Source organism: Triplophysa rosa, linkage group LG3 (assembly GCF_024868665.1).
Source record: "Triplophysa rosa linkage group LG3, Trosa_1v2, whole genome shotgun sequence".
Lineage (NCBI taxonomy): Eukaryota > Metazoa > Chordata > Actinopteri > Cypriniformes > Nemacheilidae > Triplophysa > Triplophysa rosa.
The window spans coordinates 16,104,395-16,127,762 of NC_079892.1; the positions used below are offsets into that span (position 1 = coordinate 16,104,395).

General features: G+C 38.0%; 1 protein-coding gene across 2 annotated transcripts in view; it reads right to left on the bottom strand.

The window, feature by feature from the left end:
- Nucleotides 1–19,057, bottom strand: part of wwp2 (WW domain containing E3 ubiquitin protein ligase 2) — a 35,328-nt gene extending 16,271 nt beyond the window's left edge. For both annotated transcript variants that reach the window (XM_057329589.1, XM_057329588.1), the window contains exons 1-10: nt 18,964–19,057; nt 18,299–18,383; nt 16,004–16,160; nt 15,741–15,862; nt 9,792–9,929; nt 6,652–6,727; nt 6,253–6,404; nt 5,038–5,233; nt 4,878–4,967; nt 3,658–3,832 (exon numbers count right to left, since the gene is read on the bottom strand). In XM_057329589.1, coding sequence (XP_057185572.1) covers nt 3,658–3,832; nt 4,878–4,967; nt 5,038–5,233; nt 6,253–6,404; nt 6,652–6,727; nt 9,792–9,929; nt 15,741–15,862; nt 16,004–16,160; nt 18,299–18,368 — 1,176 coding nt within the window. In that variant the 5' untranslated portion in view covers nt 18,369–18,383; nt 18,964–19,057. The remainder of the gene's footprint in view (nt 1–3,657; nt 3,833–4,877; nt 4,968–5,037; nt 5,234–6,252; nt 6,405–6,651; nt 6,728–9,791; nt 9,930–15,740; nt 15,863–16,003; nt 16,161–18,298; nt 18,384–18,963) is intronic.
- Nucleotides 19,058–23,368: the final 4,311 nt, after the last annotated feature.

A 23,368-nucleotide genomic window follows, 5' to 3' on the forward strand; every position in this document is an offset into this window, starting at 1 on the left:
GTTCCTACAATTGCAGCCAAGAGGTCTGACTAAGCAAAAGTTTAACTGGCATCACACACTGGCTTTTTTGCCACCATTTATTCCTTTTTCCAACAGTTCATTATATCAGCCATACTTGTGGATCAGGCTTATACCATATCGTATATCTATATATAAACCCCATGTGCCTCTGTTTGACTAAAGTTGGTCAGAATTGTAGGAGGCATAATAAACGGGTATGTGTTCATTTTTGTGTGTCTCTATGCCCCACCCTCAACAGTTTTTATGACTAAAAAAGGTAGAAAAAAATGAAAGAAATCATGACATCATCTTCACTCGCTCAAGGCCAAAATACCCAAAACCAGCCTCAGATAAACAGAGATGGAAAAAACAGGGTCAGACAAAGAGCAATAACATGAACAACAAGAGACAAAAGCAAGTAACAAGAGGGTAATGACTGCATGACCATACATCTGGCCACTGAATTTCGAGTCTTCATGCAGTGTTTTTCCATACGATCGCCTCAGACTCGAAACGTTTTGACAGAAATGGTCACAATCACCCTTTAACTCCTCCTATTGGTGATGTGCTTCTGGTGATCAGATCACGCGTCATGTAATCGGGTGAGACATATTGCAGTTTACACCCGCAAGTAAAATGCATCTCTGTGACCAGAACATCTGCGGGAAAAATTCATTGCTGGGTCATTCTTACAATTAAGTAAGTAAAGTCAAAGTGAATATTAAATGTTACCCAATTCAATTTTAATACTTTATCTTAAGTGTAAAGGGCCGTTCGCATTATAACGATAACTATAAAAACTTTATCGCATCACAACTATAACGATAAAGATACAGAGAACGACATCGTTGGGATCACTTTCAAAACTATTTTTTCCAGCAAATGAACGATAAAACAAACCGGCGCTTCGGTATTTAACCAATCATGACTGTTGACACCGAAAATATGCAAATAAGAAGGTTAACCCAGGGTTTAGTGATGTACAGTGTAAAACGTCAGGTTATGAATACCCAGGGTTATCTCTTACCCCCTGGTAAACTATAAGCAACATGAAGCATAAAACACAACCCAGGATTCTGCTTACCCGGGGTTAACCATTTCAATTGTGAAAAGCCCTAGAGAATAATGTCATGAGCAAATAAGGACAGAATCTATTCTGTTTTCATGAAATAAAAATGATTTTCTTGCTCACAAACATGTAAAATTAAGTTCAGTATGCACACCGAATAAAAACAAGAGTGAGAGTGTTTTATTTTCGCTGCAAGCCGGAAACAGTGGTTAATGATACGTGCATCTCTCAGGAGCTTCTAATGAGCTGTAATTACCACACAAAAAGCTCAGTGTGCTGTGTGTTTGTATGACGCAAACAGCAGTCGAGAGACTGTTTTTCATTCTCTCTGCTGCATCGTGTAATGTTGGAATCAGGTGTCACATTTGAGACTCATGTGAGAATGAAAGCATCTCTTCAATGAGAACCAACCCTTTTACCCTACAAACCTCATTTATCTTTCTCATGTTAGCCATAAATCAACTAATGTATAAACAAAAAATTATAAACAGAAAAGACAGTCTGTAATATATTTTTAACACATAAGTTGAACACACTTTAGATGAAAAATAATAACCTGTCTTTAATACTTCTTATTACACGGCGCTCTGGAATACTTGATTGTGATTCTGTCAATCACGACATTCCAAGGTCTGATTTTCCCAAATAACAACCGCTCAAAACTAGTCACACATGGTAACCCGGATGCACCCTGCAAATCATTTTGACAGGCACAGTTTAATATTACACAAAAAATTAAATATGTCTTTTAAAAACATATATTATATTTACAAATGATTAAACCAAATTGTGTGACTTAAAACCAAAAAGTAAACAGGTTTTCCTTGTGGAAGGTCTGCATTCGTTACAAATGAGCTAATAAAATATATAAAATCAATATTTCATGTTCAATAACTTACTTATAGGTAGCCACGTGTAATAAGTGCAGAAAGTGAACAAATAACAAAGTTATTGGCTCGGAAAAAAAGGAGTTGACTCTGAATCACACGAACGAGTCGTCTGTCGTTCTAATTTCAGTCAGATTTGCGTCACTCGGTGTAATGCCCGCCTACGTTCCGTTTGCGAAACTGCAATGCTGTACGCGGTAGACCAATCACAGCAGACTAGGGTTGCACGGTGTACCGGTGCTACGGTAGCACGCGATGCTAAAGCTTCAAAATACCCGCGATGCCTCAATATTTTTGAAACGTAGGTAATGTTGCATATGCGCATTAATATTCATTTGAACACTTACATCTGCCTTTTTGCGGTGTTTATCTCCTAAATGAATGTGTGTTTTGAATGACTGGGACGAATGATTCTAATTAGCGTTTTGAACAGTTGGTTAAATGATTCACTAACTCAGTGGAAAATTGACGCCACCTACTGGCCGTCTTAGTTCTGCATTTAAAGTAAGCCTAATATTTCCCTTTATAAAGACTGCTGTATCAATGAAATTTGTTACACATTTGAATTAGTTCCCACGTGAAAAATGATCTAGTGTACTTTAGTATTTACTACAGTTAACTACTTTAACTCAGACACTAGTGTTTTTGAGTCTTACCATAGTAAACATAAGTAAACTACAGTATTTGCTACAATTTAACCAATTAGTACAATTAATACAACAAAATATTATAGTGCAAAGTATAATACAGTTTACTATAGTAAATACAAAATGTTTAATCTAAAGCTGTCTTTTTTTGTATAGATTTGAATTATGAACATGGCACAGCATCGTGATACTACTTGGTATCGAGATATTTCAGCTGGTATAGTATCGTAAGACATGTTTATGGTACCGTGACAACCCTACAGCAGACTAGACCGGCTGACCAATCAGATCAGAGTAGGCTGACAGAAAGGAGGGGATTAGACAAGGAATCGCCGAACGAATCATTTGAGAGTCAGTCAGGTAGAAGTAAGGTAATAATAACTGTCTATTATTAGTAAATGAAAGTGTTTTTACACCTTGTATGTACGTAAACTTGTTGTTGGACACTCCATAAACCTTAAAAATAGTAAAATATTTACTCTTGTCTTTAAAAAAAACTCGGAAGCCAGAAGTGACTTCTTTGGTATGCCTCAGGACTGCAACCTACCTTTCTGGTTATCAGCATCTCATGTCACGTTAAATGATTGGTGTAGATTTGGTGTGTCAGGGCTGTACACTGAGACATATATTGCACCTGCTACGTGCTCCATTTTCCACAATTTTTAAACAATTGCCTCTATAGGTGTGTTTGATCCCAAGCCGCGCTGTACAAACCGATCTGCATATGACTACTGCGAGACAAATTTGAGCGTAGACTGCTGCTTTCCGTATGCTTTCAACATCTCTCTTGTGGTACTTCGACGTCATACGCCAATCAGTCTGTGCAGCAGGAAGGAAGAAACAGCCTTAAAGTGGCCAGCCCTAACCTTTTCAGGATCCATTTCGTTGCTGTTTTAGAACATAACAACACTTCATGTGTATTTGCCCCTCAGTCTTTTGTGTATTTCTGCTCACTAAACAGGAATCCAAACTCACTTCAGTTACTCTGAACCCGCCCCCGTGACGTCTTTTGTGTTGTGATCTACAAAATGACTATATTAGATGCTGCATTTACCTGGTAGAGGTATCTCTGGTTGAACTGCTGCATGGCCCCCTGGAGTTGACTGCGCTGAGACTGCCATTGCTCGTAGTTGCGCACAGACTCTGCTGTGGGTCGCTGCCATGTGGTAGTTCTGGTGTTGTGATCCACATAATAGAACCTACCCCGCTGGTCCACGCGCTTTTCCCAACTACAACACAGACGGCCGCGTTATTTTTTTAAATCCACTTTTATTCAACCAACCCAAGTGTGTGCATGCATGCAACCATACCAAGCTAAACCTATGATGTTCAAGCATTTCTCGATGCTAATATGCTTGAGCTACTGCTGCAGCATCCTTACTCAACTTCTAATTGAATTCTGAGCAAAGAATCAAGTAAGTCGAGTAAAAAGCAGTTTACAAAAACTTTGGACAATCTGTGTTTTAAAGCAAGCAGCTACTTTATGAGAAATGCATACAACTACTGTATAACAAGCGTGAAAGCATCTTCAACTATAGAGGTTCGCTTTGGTGACAGTTACATGATGTACACCTGGTTCTGAAAACAACAAGCAAATGAACATAACTCTGATTTCATACAGCCTTGAGTCTACGCCGAAACACCCTCAATCACCCACAGAATTTTGTAGATTCAACACCTGACAGTTTCAACTTCAAAATCTACACTTCAAAGACAAGAATTATTCATATTAAATATTTATAATAAATAGTGCAGCTTATCTCCTGCATTTTTTTAAATCCTTTCTGTAGACGTCAGATTCTATAAGGACACATTCATGACATGAAACACAACATGGCCTTCCTAAAAACTCTCACAGAGAAGCTAGACTCCCTAACAAACCACTATCACCATATGCTGTGACAAGATGCGAGGAAAAAAACAGGCTGAAGTGTGTAACATTTCTGATGTTCTCTAATCCCATGTTAAGATGCATAAACTGATTTGATAGAAAAGTGTAAACACTAGATGAATAAAGTTTAGTTAGGTTAGTAACAGCTTAAACAATGGTGTGATTCTAGAGGGGCCAATTATTTGATGCAAATAAAGAGTGTTCAGAAAGCCCTTTCTTGAGTTCTGTGATCTGTAGACCACAGTGACCCAGAAATTACACACTTCACCTTTCAGAGTGGAAAATCGGCATGCAAATTGTTAAAAATGGACATTCACTTGGTAACTTTCATAAACATGGTGTTCACATCAGGAGAAATTATGTTTAAAAGGGCAGACACACACCCTGGTGGGAGGGGTCTCTCCCATGTGGTGGTCTTTGTGTTATGATCCACGTAGTACACTCGTCCATGAGGCAGAACCCGCTGTTCCCAGCTGAAAGTAATGAAAAGCGTTGAGCATACTGATAAAGTATCCTGACCCATTGTTCAATCCCTTCACATACCCAGCAGGTAGAGCATCAGTGGCACACGTCTCTGTGGTAGTACTGGTTTGGTCAGTGCTAGAGGGAGTCTCTGTTGTTGGTGGCAAAGCAAAACTGTCGGTCCCGTCAGTGGGGTTAGAGCTTAGCGACGGCAAGGATGTAGCAGGACATGACACATGACTGCCATCCATCCCATTGGCTGACGTCTCTTCTTTAGCTGAGCACAGACCAACAGAAATGCATCATTACCTATTTTTTCCCCAAAGCAGAGCAAGTAAGCATATAACAACAACAAAAAAAAACTTGTACTAATACAATCAAATACATGCTTGCCCTGATCTTAGCCATTCTCAAAAGGAACAGTTCAAAAACAAACGAAAAATCTCACATTAAATTTCAAACACTTATTTAGTCTACAGGAGGGCTTAACAGAATAAATGAAGAGTTTGGTTCCAAAATGAGATAACTCAGTTTAAAATAAAATCAAAAATCATGTTTTTGTATTGTGCATTCCAATTAATATCAATCAAACTAGAGTTGGTTTGTTTTGATTTAAGCTATAATAATTCAAAAAATACAGCTAACTAACACAATAAAAACATGATAACAATAAAAAACATGATTATCTCATTTTGGAACCAAACTCTTCAAATATAAACCAAACAGGGCAGTAATATACTGTTTATTGTAAACCTAGGCTGCCAGGTCACTTTTTGTTCACAGTTGAAACAAAACACCTCACACATCATTTTTATGATGCTTGGGTGAGACCATGACTTTCTTTGTTCTCTAGTGCTTTGCTTCTCAGGTCACCATAAAGTCAAAACTGACAAATCTTATTTTTATTATATAAACGTTTCGGTGTTTATTATAATTGATTTATCTGCGTGGGTCATTTCTTAATTCATGTGCACTTATAATCTTTAATCAAAACCAGAAACTTCTCCTCCCCCTCCAAATGACATCTTTTCTTTACGTGACGCCTGTCGCGGCCTAAGGGCCTTATGACTGTCCAATGGTCCGGCTTTCCATTTTTAACAATCCAATCAAATCACAATTCGGAAGAAAACGCCATCACAACATGCTGACTTTGCGTGTTTTGTTTTGGGTCACTTTATGTAAAAAACATGTAAACCTATAATGTTAAATACAAAAACACAATGAGTGTTACTGTATGATAATATACCATGGCACTGAGAGTAAGTTTTTATATTTTTCAGTGTTTATGCATCTCACCAGCATTGCTGGAGCTGTTGTTGGCCATCTTTATGTTGCTGTGGGATGTGTTGTCTACAGGCTCTTCATTCAGTTCTCCATTAGTGAGAGAAACTCCCCTTAGGTCAGCAGGAGAACCTCCCCGAGAAGCCATGGAAGACTGACCTACTAATCTGAACATGCGCACACATGAGATTTTTTTACATATGAGGGAACTGCTTCCAAGTCATTATCAGACAACAGAAAACTTTTAAAAGGAAAATAAAAGGTTATTATCCACACATTGTTTGTGTTATGCTACTTAACACAATATGTGTTGATTTTGTGTAAAATTAATGAAAGGGACAACACAAGTTGTGCAAGTGGAAAAAAAACTGTTTTTAGAGTGAAGAGAAGGATTGAGGAGATTTCTGTGCTGACCGTCCACGAGGGCTGCTGCTGGAGGTCTCCTCACTTTGAGCTCTTCGCAGACTAGACCTGCTTGAGCGAACAATCTCTGTAAACATACAAAAAACACTGTATTAACAAAACCGATGCCTCATGCCCAGAAGAAAATAAAAAACAGAACCATTATCTTTAATAAATTAATATTTTAGTACATAAACAGTATTACACATATAGAACATATAGGCCCAGTTTCATAGACAAGGCTTAGCTTAAGCCAGGGCTATGCCTTAGTTAAATTAGGATATTAAAGTCGCTTTTATTAAAATGCCTTATATAAAAACATTACTGGTGTGCATCTTGAGACAAAACAATGGCAATTACATATTTAAAGATATGTCAGGGCATGTCTTATTTTCAGTTAAGACAGCTCAAACTTTCATTTTAGTCTGGGACTAGTCCTAAGACTTGTCTGTGAAATCGGGCAATAAACAAAAATGTTGGGTATTACATATCAAATTGAACAAATAACATGCACCCCGGTCCAAACGTCTGCAATCACATTAAATGTTCTGAATACAAAGTATAAACCCCACAAAATGTTGCTTCAAACAAATCACAAGGATCCCCGTGCAGGAGTAAAATTTTTTTTAATTTTGAACGTTGTCCGCCTTGATAAAAACACAGAACGTTTGCTGAGACTTTAGTCAAAAGGGGGTGCTACGGGTGCCCAATTCATGCCCAAGTCTAAGCTTTTGCCCACATCTAAAGGACATCAACCGTGTAGCATGTGCCAAATTTTAGGACATTTAAAGCCTACTAGGACTCCAAATATAGAACAATAAATCTGCATAATAGACCCTGAATATAGTTTAAAAAAATAACTTGAATATAGTATAATTATTTGATGCTTTACCGTGGCAAAAAATGCTAACATTATTGGCTACACGTATGTGTTTTGTAAACTTGTAAACTTGTAAACTGTTTTGAAGAAGAGTCACTTTAAACATTGCACAGCTAAAACTTAAAACCTTAATTATATAAAACACAAGTTACTGTGCTAATGTTTAAGGCTTAACAAGAACACTTGAACAAGTTTCTGTTAAGTGAATGCGTGTTTTTACTCAGGTCTGCACATACAAAGGGCTGCTTATGTAATGTATTTGTGTGTGTCAGAAAAACTGCCAAGGGAAATGAGGGAAAACATTAAACTAACAACAGCGCCTTCAGAGTGAACAGAGAGCACAAACACAACTTACATTACACACACTCCAACCTTTATCCACTACTGAGGGTCAAACACAAACTCACACACACTCCCATTCACACATCAGCTCATAAGCGTTCCCCTCTTTTACAGGTTTAAGAGTCCATCACAGAGCCAATTGTTCTGGCACACATTGAAAGAGACTTTTTTCTACAGAACTGAACATTAACACCAAACGGGAGAATGATTACAGACAAAATCTGATGAGCATGAGGAACGTACACTGAACAGACAATAAAACTTTATTACAGACTTCTAAACTGACAAGACTTTGTTAAAGGAATTGTTTTTCTGCAGCCCTAATTTTGACTAAATAGACCTCTTATTTAACCTAACCTTATAAACAACTCGATAACCTCTCGTATAGATATCTTCCACAAACAAAAACACACCAGATTAATGCCTTAAAGCTCATTTGTTGAGTATCTTCGTAAGCACAGATTTCTAAGAGTTAAATAAAATCTTAAATGAATGTTAAGTAGAGGGAATGACTCAGATCCGAGTGGCAGCTCTTAAAAGGGGCCGTACTCTTATTAACTCCTTTCACTAATGTTAATCAAATAGCAAAATAAAAGAGAATTCAATGTGTTTTGTAGCTTTATTCACATTTAATCTTCTGTATTTTATGTACAATTTAGCAGTAAAGACTGTAAAGTGATTAAGAACTTTTACTTTCTGTATATTTCCTACCTGTTAGATAGGTTGGAAGGGTACATCTATGAAATTATAATGGGCTTGTAAAGAGTGTTTAAAGTTCACTTAAATTAAAAAAAATGTAAAGCCTAATAAGTGTTAACATTGATAGCTCTCAATTATACATCAATGTTGAATGACTTATTAATGTTAAAAAAATATTTCATAGAGACATCAGTAGTAGTACTGATATCAGTGATACAGGTTTTCATTCATAAAACGATGGCCTAAAAAATATAAAAAATAGACTGTCTTTATATTGTGAGATTGTTGTGAAATTTGAAATTATTAGAATTTTTAAGTTTATTTTAAAACATTAATGTCAAGTGAAATTAATCTCATTCTTTGGTAGTGCTGCCTGCTCTTGGGAGTGTGAATATTGCTAATAATTTTACATACAACAAAAAACTGATGCAGATGACATGCGATCACATTTTCATTTGCCACTGGCTAGAAAATTGTCCCTCTCCAGTGACTTTAAAAAAACATAAAGCTTGAAATACTTCAGTATACTTTATCAAACAATTCAAGGGTTTTTGGCTGAGAACTCTTTCATTCATATACGATTCAGAAGTGAAAAATTATACTTCCACAGACTGGATTAAATGGATTAAATGAGAAAATGCTAGCAAGACTTTATCCAAGCAAGTATTTTTCAAATTACATGGCATGAATTAGAAGTTTACTGGAATAGTTTACAATAAAAATGTTCAAATCTTGAAAGAGTCCCAATGTGACTTCAACAAAAGTAAAGGAACACACTATTTTTTACGTATTCAAATCTTAAAAATACAAAAACAATTTCAGTTAAAAGTGAGTGTTGGCATTAAGGACCTTATCATAAAAACTGAAATAGCCAACAACACAATCACATCATAACCTCAGTGGATTATTGCTTTTTATGGTCCTAATGAATCTAAAAGAGACAAGGTTTCTGAGTGGTCAGTAAACCCACTGACCATTTTGAAAGTGTTTGACAGCCCCGGGCCAAACACAGCTCTGAGTACACAGCTCTCTTGTGTGCTGGACCTCCTCTGGTCAGAAGAGTCTTTCCATCCCACCCCCTCTCACCACAACCTCCTCTCTTTCTGCATTTAGATTAGGTGGAGTCGCAGCCAATGCACTGCTTACTCATGAATGTGGATTTGTTCATGCTTTCTGTGTTCTGCGTGTGCTTTCCATGAAGTGTTCATGTGTGTCTGTGAACAGAACTTACTGTCTAAGGCAGCACTGCCATTGGGCAAGGATCCCAGATCAACAACCAAGCCGTCCAGACAGACGTTGAGCTCACCTCCTGCTACAACCGAGCCTTTGTTCTCTGTTTGTAGAACCAGACTGAGCTGAACATTCTCCACTGCGTGCGCGAGCGAGAGAGAGAGAGCGAGAGAGCGAGCGAGCGAGAGAGCGAGAGAGAGAGAGAGAGAGAGAGAGAGAGAGAGAGAGAGAATTTTTATTTTACATTCACTCTTTACATTTTATTGACAAGTTGAATCAGACAGATATTGTGTCTGGTTTATAGTTTGTTTTTCACATAGCAAGGAAACGATTAAGGTGCTCTGGAAGCTGTTAAGATCACAGTAATAATCACTGTTCAGCTCCGCACTACATGCAGCGTGCGACCTTTCACACAGGCATGTAGTGCGGAGCTGAACAGTGATTATTACTATGAATGGGGAAACGTGCCGTAAGTACCCCCTGCCAATTAAAATAGCCAACCATCAGTGTGGTTACATGGTTATGTTTCTCTGGGGGAGGGGCTCTGTTGAGAAGCTTTAGGCATGCACAGAAGCTAGACCAACCTGGAAATAAGTGCTTTAGGCACATTTGAGCAAAGAAACAATATACATTTATGTTCCGTTGATGTCAGATTTAATATTTGGTGCAAAATGTTGTTTTATTGTGATCTTCGCACACAATTTTAAAGATATCTGTCTACCCCCTTTCAGATAAACACGATTTAGTCTCAAACGACTGAAATAGCTGCCACTTAGAAGCAAAGGTTTAAGAAGTTTAAATTACGATAAATACAGATTATATAACTTTGATTTGTTTTATTAACATTGTTGCTCATGTAGTTAAGAGCATTGCGTTTAATCCGTTTCTCTGAAGGATATGAAGTAGGATATGAAGAGCTGAGTGACCGCCAGCATGATGTGATAGTATTTACATAAAGTATAACGAGACTTATCACAAGGCTTAATAAAGTCTCACTGCATTCGATCATTTTATTACTTAACTCATCTTTAAGCATTAAAAGCATATGTAAAAGTTTTTTTCTGTGATAATTTCTTCATGCCTTAAAATTACTTGAATGTAACTTTACACCCTTGGTTCATTTAGTACACATGGATTCATGTATATGCAAATTATTAATGGTTAGAGAGTCGGACTCGTGACCAGAAGGTTGCCGGTTCGATTCCCAGGGCGGGCGGGTAACGACTGAGGTGCCCTTGAGCAAGGTACCTTACCCCTACTTGCTCCCCGGGCGCTGCAGTGATAGCCGCACACTGCTCCGTGTGTACGTGTGTTCACCACTTGCTGTGCGTGTGGTCACTACTCTCTGGATGGGTTAAAAGCAGAGGTCACATTTCGGGTATGGGTCACCATATCTGACTAATAGGTCACTTTCACTTTTCACTTCACTTTCACTTATTTGACGTGAGCAGTGTCGCTGAAACAGCATGGACCGTTTCAGTGCCATCCCAGGCATGTGATCAGCCAAGGACAAAAAAGAAGGAAGATTGCACGCACCCTCGCCCAATCCCCCCAAAAATAGTCTTTAATGTTACCAATTAAATGTTACATGATTATAAACAGGCAACTGTTTGCCAAAAAAATATATTTTTCATTTAGCAACACAAAAACAAACTATTGTAATTACCCAATTCTGACTGGCAATTTTGGAAATATCAGTTCAAAAGTTTATTGGTTTAACAGTCACCTTAACAGTATTTAATAAAATAGGTTGATGCTTTGTGCAAATATCTTATGCTAATGTAAAATAAGATGGCATTAACAAATGGCACCACTTGAGTAGTTTATATGAGGCCTACTTTTAATTTTATTGTAATCAGCAATAATTCATTAAACAATAATTGAACACAAAATTTAAAGAATACTGTGGCCTCAAGAGACTTCCATACACAGCCACTAGATGGCGAATCTACGTCATTCATACAGCGTTTGTCCGCATTAATCCACATGTAATAAAGGTATTTGCAAAAGCTGCAGGTTGTATTTTTAGTTCATTTAAATGTATGCATTCAGTAGAAACTTCAACGAGTTTATATACTGTATAGACACTCACAGTGACTAGATCTGCCATTTGTATAGTTTCAAGCCATTAAATCGCGGAATGGCCTATTTTAGTCTCTGTATATACTGTAGATAATTTTATAATGTTAAAGCATATCATATAGACGCAAGGGTGTAACTTTGGTTTGAGAAGTGGGGGGGACACAAAATGGGGGAAAATGTTTTTGATTTGAATCCTGTCACAAATTCAAAATACCTAGGTTTTGCGTTGTTTTTGATTGTTTAAATTGATTAAACCATGAAACCAAAATGTGTTTTTATTGTGTAGCAAAAGTTGATGTTCATGAAGGGGGAAAATGCAAGTATTGAATGAGAAACGGAGGAAAACATGGCTTGTTTTTGGCGGATCTTCCGAATCTGCGGTCGGAAGGAGACGAGCAGGATGACTTTCTAAATTGCTTAAAGAGGTTTAACATACCTAAACAACGACCAGGGAAGCCCACATTTCGGTCAAGCCTTGTCATAAACAATAACTGCAGTTAAAAGAACGAGTCCTTATTAAACGAAAAAAGTAATAAATCATGCGTTACGTGTTTCTTCCCCATAGAAGTCCATTACAAGGAAACAGCTTAACATAACCTACCGAAACAATGACCACGTAATAACAATTTTCTATTCAATTCGAATCAAAACCACGTGATTGAAAACAATCTTTCAGTGTTCTATGTTTAGAGTGTGCACGCGACGTGCATCGACACAGGCAGACTCTCTGTGTCCTGCTCGTTCCTAGTACTTCTCCGTGGAGATGACGGCATTTGGTTAAAAAATCATTACAAACAAATTTGAAAGTGAGGGGGACACGAACGGGATTTTGAAAAGTGGGGGCACATGTCCCCCCTGTCCCCAGTGGAAATTACGCCCCTGTATAAACGTCTCAATTTCCAGAGTCGGGATTTTCTGTATACGTTACAAAACGCTGTTCAGTTCCCCACTTAATTAAAAGTGACACCACACGCTTTTTTGAGTACCAAGCTGTATGCGTGTCAACTTTTCACAGACTCTCTGGATACATAAATTTAACTCACAAAAGTATGTTCTGAATGAAGCAGCCGCCCTGCGCACTTATAACAAGCATGTGCATGACGTAGAGAGCGTAGAAAGGATCCTGTTGGCTGGCTGTATGACAACTACTCGCACATCCCCAAAGCCCCCAATTTATGCAATTTACGCAGGTGATCCCAGCGAGGTAAAAAATACAGAAATCTGTATTTATATGGAAAAATCACATGCCTGCATCCTCACATACCTAAGGCTCAAATCTGTTAATGTGATTGGTTACAGGTTTATGATGTCGTAAACACAGGCAGTTTCAAACTGCATTTTTAAACAGTCTTTGGTAAACTGCAGTTTTATGGAGAAAGTACTCCACAATGGTTTAAAATGACGAATCTGCACATGGTTTATCTAAAGGCATATTAAAACACTACATAGGCATATAAACAACAATAAAAACTTGATTTGACACCACAGGGGGACTTTAAGTATTCTCACTTAAGTGTGCTTTGTGGTTTAGGCAAATGAACTCCTGGCAACACTGTGCTTTCAGATATTTGAAAATAACATGATAACTGTGTAAAACAGAGTAAAAGCAAAAACAGACTCGTCCCGCGAAATGATCACAGCAATGTCACTTCTGCTCTGCTCCTGCAGACTGTGACAGGTAGTCACTCCCGCATTTGTGATGACTGACACACTGGTAATCATAGCGACGTTCTTACGCCTTGCAGCTGTGAATAAGAACAATAATAAGAACTCCTTATCTGCTATTATTCGGCTAAATACTAGTTTTGTTAAAATTTTAAAGTTTTACCTAATTAATATTGCATATAGGAATTTATAGTCTGTTATATTTGACCTGTGCTTCTCTCTCCTTTATCATTTTTACATTTATTTAAATGTTTGCTCTCACTGTGTGTGTGTACTTGTTTGTGTACGTGTGTGCGTGCGTGCGCGTCCGTGTGTGTGTGTCTATGTCTATGTGTGTTAGTACGTGTGCATATTGTGTGTGTGGAGTGTTTTGTATGTGGGTATGTCTGTCTTCTGTGTTTTCACCTTTTTCTTGTTTTTACAGGTACAACTTTAATTGTTTTGCTTATAGTCAATATGTCTCATGTACAGCTGCTTTGTAACAATGAAAATTGTAAAAAGCGCTATATAAATAAAGTTGAGTTGAGTTACACCGGACGTGACCGGCACGAAACAACAAAAGACAACAGAAACTCATTAGAACCAATTTTGTCCACACTGGATGAAAGCGACAAACCCATTAAAACAAGCCGTGTGGCGTGTCGCGGTGTAGACACGGTGTTAGATCATAAAGCTTGACGCTTTAGGTGTTAAATATGGTAATTTGCGGTTGTTAATTTTTTGGTCTAATAAAATATAAATAATTTGGATTTTTAAGGTTTAGTTTATTGTGCTTGTATTAAAATACAACAAAATTACAATGCAACTCCTCCTTAGTACAGTTTAAAAAAACACATAATATAACATTACTAAAACATTTCTAAAAACAAAGAGTAAAAATATACATATAAACATCACAACAGACCATAAATAATTAATTGATAGTAGGGTTATTTAGTGTTCTTATAGCCCATGGAAAGAAACTATCCCTGAATCTTACTTTTTTGCTTTGAAGATCTGGCAACCCTCTAAGCTTAAGCGAAGGGCTCGTGAGAGCGGCTCGCTCCGTGTCAAAATGTGCGAAAGTAAAGACTTCTTTCAATGTTATTTTCTTACTCAAAACGAGGAAGACACATCTCTGATGTACAGAACATAATTAAGCACTAAAAGGTGAAGTGACAAACGAATGTATCTGCAGTGTGTACGTGGCAAAAGTCAGCACACTCGGCAGGCATGTTTATCATAGTAATTGCAGTGCTGCATCTTGCTAACATTGGCTGCATAGGCTGAGCCCTCTGAATGCCACATTCAAAGACCAATTATGTCGCTGTAGTGCAACAAGGGTGTCCCAATTTAAAGGCTCCTTTAAATGCAGCCTCCAAATGTGCCTCCATCAGATGGATCCCTCATGGCCAAGGCTATCACAAGATTCACTGTGACAAATGTGACACGACCAGTAGGCTGAAACACCTGGTTGGGAAATTCTTCAAAAGGCTAAACTGTCCCATTTACAAATTCCGTTGAGCAACCTGAATGGCCGCGTTCTTAGAAGCATGCAGCCTTTGAATTGGGATGCAGCCATAATCTTTGATTATATCGACCTTATGTACACCCACTTCCATGATTGTGACAGCGCTTTAAACAAAGCTAACACATCAGTAATTTTCAGAGTAACCTTTACATTAAAAATGTTAGGAATTAGCTGACATGCAAAACTGTGGGTGCGTCTCCCAAACAACAATGTAACTGGCTGCTTAACCACCATAGTACAATGCACCGATGGTGAAACCAACTAGCAAGTCACGACTGTTTCCTGAAAACACAGTAACTTTGTCCCACATCAACCATGTTGGTAATAGTCTACAAATGAATCTGTTCAGAACTAATAAATGCCAGATGATTGCTGTAAATAATAAAACCAGTGTCTGAAGACTACTTTAGTTATTGTATGTTTGCTCTTTAAATTCCAGATTTCATTCATTCGAAAGTTTAATCTTACATTACATCTGAGGTTCCCTGAGTATCTAGAGGACGTAGACACGTGTTCTCTTCAACTAACAACAATCAGCGGACTTCATGAAGGCCAGTTTCGTTTCTCTTTATATATGGTGTTTTATAGTTTGTCATAGTTATACATATCTCAACAGGACTTAAGCATTTATTTTAATTGGTTCAACTCAAATAGGTAGTGAATACATATGTGTTTGTGTGAGGGAGACCTTACTCTTGCCATCATGTGTTCGTAAGGTGTCCAGTAAATCAATGGTGGCACTGCCCAAAAGCTCTTTCCTCAAAGTGTGACAACTCCACAACTTCAGATCCAAATGACTCTGAGGAGTCACGTTCCTGCAGAAAAGATTCATTATGAATTTAGAAAAAAAAAAATTGTTATATAAATATAAATATAAAGTCATGACACAAACATGCTTATTTATACATTATTGCAAAATATATTATGCCAGCTAGGTGAACGTTGAAATGTCCTACAGTGTGAGGTCTTCATTCCACTGTAACTCCAGGTGTCCCGTGCGTTTGCCCGTTTTCTTTGTTTCACTGGTCAGGCCATCAGCAGTCACCTCCACAAACGAACTCAGACGAGAGTGACGACTGGGCAGCTTGGGCGACTGAGGCTTAGCTGAAACCACTGACAGAACAAAGCACAAGTGCCAAACCTTTAAAATATATATTGCCACCTTTCTCGCTGACATTTCTGTCAAAACTGAGTTCACATATTCTTATTCTGTGACTACATATTTACAGATTTGGAGAAGTCTCCAAACTGCTCAGAATGCAGATAGAACCTTATAATTTCAAGGTCACGATATTCTAAATATTTTATGCTGTTAAAAATCATTAAACGGTCTGAACAGTCTGAAAGCCACACAATCTTGTAACCCCTCCCCAATGATGTGACACATAAACTCTTTCATGTCCTCTAGAAATGTGAACTGGGCAAGGTAGTGAAGGAGGCTGTGGCCATACAGTAGCATAATCAACATTTTGTGGGGTGTATTTGCAATTAAAGGGCTCAAAATATTGTGATAAAACTACAGTATTGCAGCCAGCCACACTTTATGCGAAGCCAGGATATGACGCATAAAAAAAAAATGTATCTCCATTTGTTAATATGGATTTCTTTTTATCACTTTGTGGACATTTTTTGCATTTAAAACAGTCAAAATAGTTCAATATATTGACAACTGGATTTTTTTGTTTGCACTGTCAGCAACGCACGGCCTGCCACAGCTCTGACGTTAAGCAAAGCCAAGATGGGATGCTTCAAATAAATTATAGTACTTTTATTCTAAATTAGTTTGGATTTGTTTTAATGCATGGTCAACATTGCTGAAACACAAAGCATGAATAAAACAAAGCATATCGCTTCATTTTTTATTATTTTAATTGTAAGCTAGATATTTTTGAAGGGGCCCAAGAAAACCCCCCTAGACTCAGCCCTGATTGCGGGTCACATTACCTGCCACTGGCAGCTCCTGCAAGCCAGTTGCAGATTGAACATATCTAACATAACATAAAAATAAACGTATATAGCTTTTATAAGACAACCTTCAATTCATGTAATGTTAAACATATTCTCCAAGACCTAAATTTACATACTGTAAAAATATATTTGTTAAAAAATAATCATTTCCTTACTAAAAATGAACAAATAAAAATTCACCAAAAAAGGAATTTAGCTACTTATCCAATTTACTTAATTTAAAGTGAATTCAACACAATTTTAAAACAAATTGTCACAACATGATTATTTCATGTTTTGTCAAGTAGCTTAACCCCTTCATGTTGGGACTTTATGACAAATGACTTGTTTTGTTAAAATAGAATTGTTAAAACTGGGCAGAGAATTTCCAGTTCCTTTAAAACTGCATTCTAGCTTAAAGTTAATTTACTATGGTAAGCCTACAAAAATGTATAATTTCTTCTGTGTTTATGCATGTATGTAATATATAAAAGTATTGGTCCACCTTTGAAAAATAGATGTTTTTTCTGTATTATTATAAATAGTGACTTTTAAATAAACTTTAGATTTATTAAAGATTGTGTACTCTTCTTATGTAGTTTTGTTTAGAGGATACACTAAAGCTCGGCTTTGGGAAGAATTTAAGCAGTCTTGGCAAAAAATGACTTATAGTCTGTGATGTATGTTTTTGTTTGTTTATTAGAATAAAACTCATATTTCCTGATACAATGTTATGTCAAACATTTTGTCAAATACATACCTTAATCAAGTTGTTTTTTTTCACCTTTTTATACCACACAAATTAAAAAAGAATACCGTACAGATATACCCTTTTCTACATCTTTTCATTTTCGCAAACATGTTGTCTGTATAATAGCAAGTTGTGTGTATAATACCAGACTTACTGCTTTTCGAAAACAGTATAAATTGTCTTTATTTGTACATTATAAAAAATTGTCTCAGAAGGTGATCATCCTTTTGGGTGCCCATGCACTGAAGGTCACACTCATGTCTTATTCTGCCAAACAACTGGCTGGCTCATGTCCAATAAATTAAGAAACCATGATAATGAGTCCTAACATGAAAACACAGTCTAACTAGCTGCTTTCAGTAATTGTTATTATTCAGAGCACATCACCCTCTACAGGACACACAGTACACTGCAAAAACATATGGGTTGATGTGACCCATAGACTTCAAGTCAGACACAACTAATAAACACCAGACAAAGCAATCCTGTCTATTCTGTCCAGACAGAGATTATCTTTAAATGGGGATGAATAACATGTAGCTTTGATTCTTACCTTTCAAGGTCAACTGAGATTTCTCTGTAGCCTGAACACTAACAGACTGAGACACACTGGCAGATGCCATTTTCACATCACAGCCCTGAAACACAGTTATGACCATTTTTTGTTCATATTGTACATACTGTATATAATATAAAACCTCTCTTATTGTCAGAGAATAATAAATCAGTGCCGTATGTGTGATGTAATACTGACACACAAAACCCAGTGATCTTACATCTAAACAAGTCCAAACAATAAATGTTATTAAGGGCTAATTTTGTTTACATAAACAGATCACCAACCAGTCATAATGTAAAAATGATGATTACTTAAAGTGACAACATTAAAGGGTCACTCTATGATTCGTAACACCGTCATGATACAATATGCAGCAGTCACGCTCAGAAAACACATCTGACAGTCATTAATAGATGGCACTGACGGTGTTAAACAGATGAACTCCAAGCAGTTTACAGAAGCTTCGGCTCATCAAAACATCTTATTTATTTATGGAACTAGAGTTAAACATCAGACAACACTATCGTTTCTCTACGTACAAGACATGTACAGTATACTGTTAAGTTTAATACAGTTTAACACGATGTGTGATGCATTATGGTATTTTAATAGCCAGACATTAAGCTGTGGACATGGTGACGAAATGTTTTTATTCTTACCTTTCTATCTTCCTTAAGTTCCGTAAGTCTGTAAAAAGCTAACTGTCATTTCCGCTTTAATGTCACGATCACGTGACTGCCAGATAGACACGCGCAGCTTTGAGTCACGGGTGCTCGTGTGGGCCATTAAACATCAAATACAAAGTGCGTTTTTAAAGTATTTTCTGTATGGCTCAAGCAACATTAACGAAAGCACAATTAACCTTATTGTTTTTGCTTTGAATTTTAAAAAAGTTTCAAAACTATTTTATTTTTGTTAATATATATGTATGTGTATATATATATATATGTATATATATATATATATATATATATATGTGTGTGTGCGTGTGTGTGTGGTGTGTGTGTGTCACTTACTGAGGTTACAGTCTATCCTGATACAGTCTGGTGAGAGAGAGAGAGTGAGATGATGTACATACCACACACGTGTGTGTGTGTGTGTGTGTGTGTGTGTGTGTGTGTGTGTGTGTGTGTGTGTATATATATATATATACAGTATATATATGTGTGTGTGTGTGTGTGTGTGTGTGTGTATATATATATATATTATAATATATAAATATTCACTACTGTATGGGTTCATACATAAAAAATGCCATTATTTAAAGCGCAATAGCATTTACAGTGAATGGCTTACAGTCACAAAATCAACTGTACAGTGTTCGTGCGAGTCTCGGCTATAATGCACACCACTGCAATCCTGCACTGTATTTCGTTTGCCCATGATAATATGTATTTTTTGTGTCATCACATTTAGAGAACTATTGATGTGTTTTTGTATGCTTTGCTTTCTTGAGTAAACTACATTTATCATGCCTTATCTTTGTTAATCCCTCATTTGGTTGGTAAAAACACACTGCATTTGCATGTTAAAGTTTTTTTTTGACAGCTATGGTTCCAGAGCCGCATGTTACTTTAGGTAAAGGATTATTTACATGTGAATCATAATGTGAATTTAATTTTATACTTAATTGTTCTTGCTGTCAGTTTAATGTTTTGTTTTGTCTTTCAGTTTTAATTCATTTAAGTGTGTTAATGGATTTATTATTTTTATTTCTTATAGTTAACAGTTATGTTTATCTAATTTTAACTATCATGACAAGAGCCCCTTACAAAGGTTTGAATAATCAAGTTTCCGGTTGGGGAGACTTAAAGCAGAGAGAAATGGGAAATGAGAAAATAGTTAAATTAATCAGATGCTGTACATTGTGGCACAGCGCAGTGGTAGAAGTGCGTTCTACTGTATTTGAATGTTATAACGACATGTAAACTTATGAAAGTATTATTTAAAATACGGTAGAACAGCACTTCTAATATATTCTATTTCCCATTTCTCTGAAAGTGAAAAGTGAAAGTGACCTATTAGTCAGATATGGTGACCCATACCCTAAATGTAACCTCTGCATTTAACCCATCCAGAGAGTAGTGAACACACGCACAGCAAGTCGTGAACACACGTACACTCAGAGCAGTGGGCAGCTATCACTGCAGCGCCCGGGGAGCAAGTAGGGGTAAGGTGCCTTGCTCAAAGGCACCTCCGTCGTTACCCGCCGGCTCTGGGAATCGAACCGGCAACCTTCTGGTCACGAGTCCTACTCTAACCGTGTTCATCAACATGAATTTCCTCCTTTGTTCGTGTCAGTCAGCACGCAATTTTTGTGTCACCCAGCACGACTTTCTATGAAAAGTACTTTAATACGCAATATCTTTCATATGTATAATTGTATATCAACGCAATCTGATGGGAATTCATACCTATTTTACAAGGTGGCTCATTTGTGTGAATTCCTATTTCCTACGATCTTATTCGTATGTTTTGTTATGATTTGACTTTCCGCCTGTGATGTAAGGTTTAGGGGCGGGGTTAGGGTAGCCATTTATCATTGCTCGTGAAACTAGCATTTTTAGCTAAATTAGCCTTTGCGGCTGTGATTTTAGGGTTTGGCGTGAGGTAAGGTGTTGGTTAGCCAACTCCTAAAGTATTTGCAACTTCTTTTGATATCAGGTTAGAAATATATAAATGTACATACACACATACACGCGGTTTGTGTATGAAAAAATTATCGTGCTGGTGACACAAAAAAAAGTCGTGCTGAGTGACACGAAAAAAAGAGGAAATTCATGTTGATGAACATGAATTAATAGATTACAGTTCGTGACAATTTCACGAATTCCTGAGACTGTGTTGGTTATGCATATAACTACTGTTCCCAGAAGGAGGGAAACGAGGCACAACACATGACTATGGGATATCGCGCTCTTGCGCCATCTGCTGAAGACACCTATTGTCATGATTGTGCCTCATTTTGTGCATCGCTTGTTTTGGCATGCCATGCGCTCTCCAGTCTCGTCTATGTCCCCGCCCTCTCATTTCCTCATTAATTATCTTGTTATGGTTTCATGCCCTTCACCTGTTCCTCTCTTGATTTTATCCCCTATTTCAGTGGTTCCCAAACTTTTTACTGCTGAACCTGAGTTGATGCTGTAGTCTCCGATGCATCGCTATCTGTGTCGGTGTCAACCGAACCGGAGTGGTTGATTTACACCTGCAGTCGAAGTGCTGTTGGAGGGACCCGGGGTGTGGTCAGAGGACTGTGGATCATCCGAGCTGCTGGGAGTCGATTTTCTTTCTGTGGCTGCGGGCCTAAATCTTTGCAACCACTTATCCATTTTAATTTAACAAGCAGTTGTTGCTTCGTTCCAAGCCGTGTGCAGTCGAATTACATGTGGTACGTAAAGACGTGCGCTTACACATGAGTGGACGCATATTTTTTGATTGGATGTCATGAATTTGACCTTTTATGGCACTACGTGACTACTATTTTGCTGTGTGTACACTAGAGGGAGCACGTCTTTATATTTAGCTTGTGAGAAAAACATGACTGGTTGATTGTCAGGTGCTTTATAATTAGGTAAACAGTAGATTTCAGGATTTTGTTCACGTACCCCCTCCGTCACCTGGCGTACCCCCGGGAGTACGCGTACCCCAGTTTGGGAACCACTGCCCTATTTAATGCCCTTGTGTTTTCTGTGTGCTGTTTGTTTTGCTTGATACCCTGTTCATGTTCTTTGAAAGTCAAGTTGAGTCTAATCAGTGTCTTAGTCAAGTGTTTATTTGTAGTCTAGTCTAGTCAGTGTTTTGTTTTTGCCAAGTTTAGTTTGTTTGTGCCAATGGTTTTGCCCCCTCATGGGTTTAGTTTTGTGTTTGTTTATATTAAAAGTATTTTTGTTAAAGTGGAAGTGCGCCACTACTCACGGATGTTAACGCCACTCCCTGACTTGCAAACCGCCTCTGGACAGAATGTCTGCTACACCATTCAGATGCAACGGGACATGAACCGCCCTGAGTGATGCTAAATGTTCGCTGCTCAACATCTGGAGCTTTCGTGCCAGTTGCAATGGGAAGAGAGTGAGTACCCCCTTGTCTGTTTTATACTACACCATTGTCGTGTTGTCTGTCCTGACTAACACATGTTTGTTCCGCAGGCACCAGGCACAGTGTTTCAGCGCCAGACGAACAGCCTGCAACTCCAAGTAATTTATGAAATCTGCTGCTTCAGAACCAGAGAGCTCTTCTTGAGATTTATTAAAAACCCCAGAGCCCACAAGTGGGAAACAAGTGCTTGTGTCTGCAACACTGCTTGTTCTCTGCTGTCTGAGGCCAGGAGCAGGTCGGCCAAATAGGCCCTGATGCCATAACAGTGCCAGCTCTGCCTCCACGCATTTCGAAAAAATGTGCGGTGCTAGGGATAGCCTGAACGACAGGACTTGAAACTCGTACGCAGTCTCCTCGAAGGAGAACCTCAGAAATTTTCTGTGCCCTGGGTGGATTGTGATGTGAAAATATGCATCAGTCAAGTCCACCGATGTAAACTAATCCTGGGGATGCAAGGAGTACAGAAGGTGGTGCACTGTGAGCATTTTGGATTTGAATCGTCTGAGATGCTTGTTCATCTGCCTCAGATCTAGGATAGGCTGTAAGCCCCTGCTCTTCTTTGGTAGGAGGAAGTAACGGCTATAAAACCCCTCTTCCATCCTCTCCTGTGGAACCACTTGAATTGCCCCTTTGCCGAGAAGAACATGGATTTCCTTTCTCAACACTGGGGAATCCCTTTCCGAGACTGAGGTTGCAAATTTGGCTACTGCCGAAGCAGGGGGGGCGCAAAAGAAACTGCAGCCGATATGCCCATTGGATCGAGCAAAGAACCGAAGGTGATGGAGCGCATGCGTGCCACCGTTCTAGGCAGACTGAGAGGATCCCCGCCATTATAAGGGGAATCCCCCATCCATCAGCACATGATGCCGGGAATGGCATATCACTACACCTCTCTCTCCTGTCGGTACATGGCCCGATTGTGAAGTTAATGTTTCTAAAGCATTTTGTTTTTCTTGATAAATCAATATA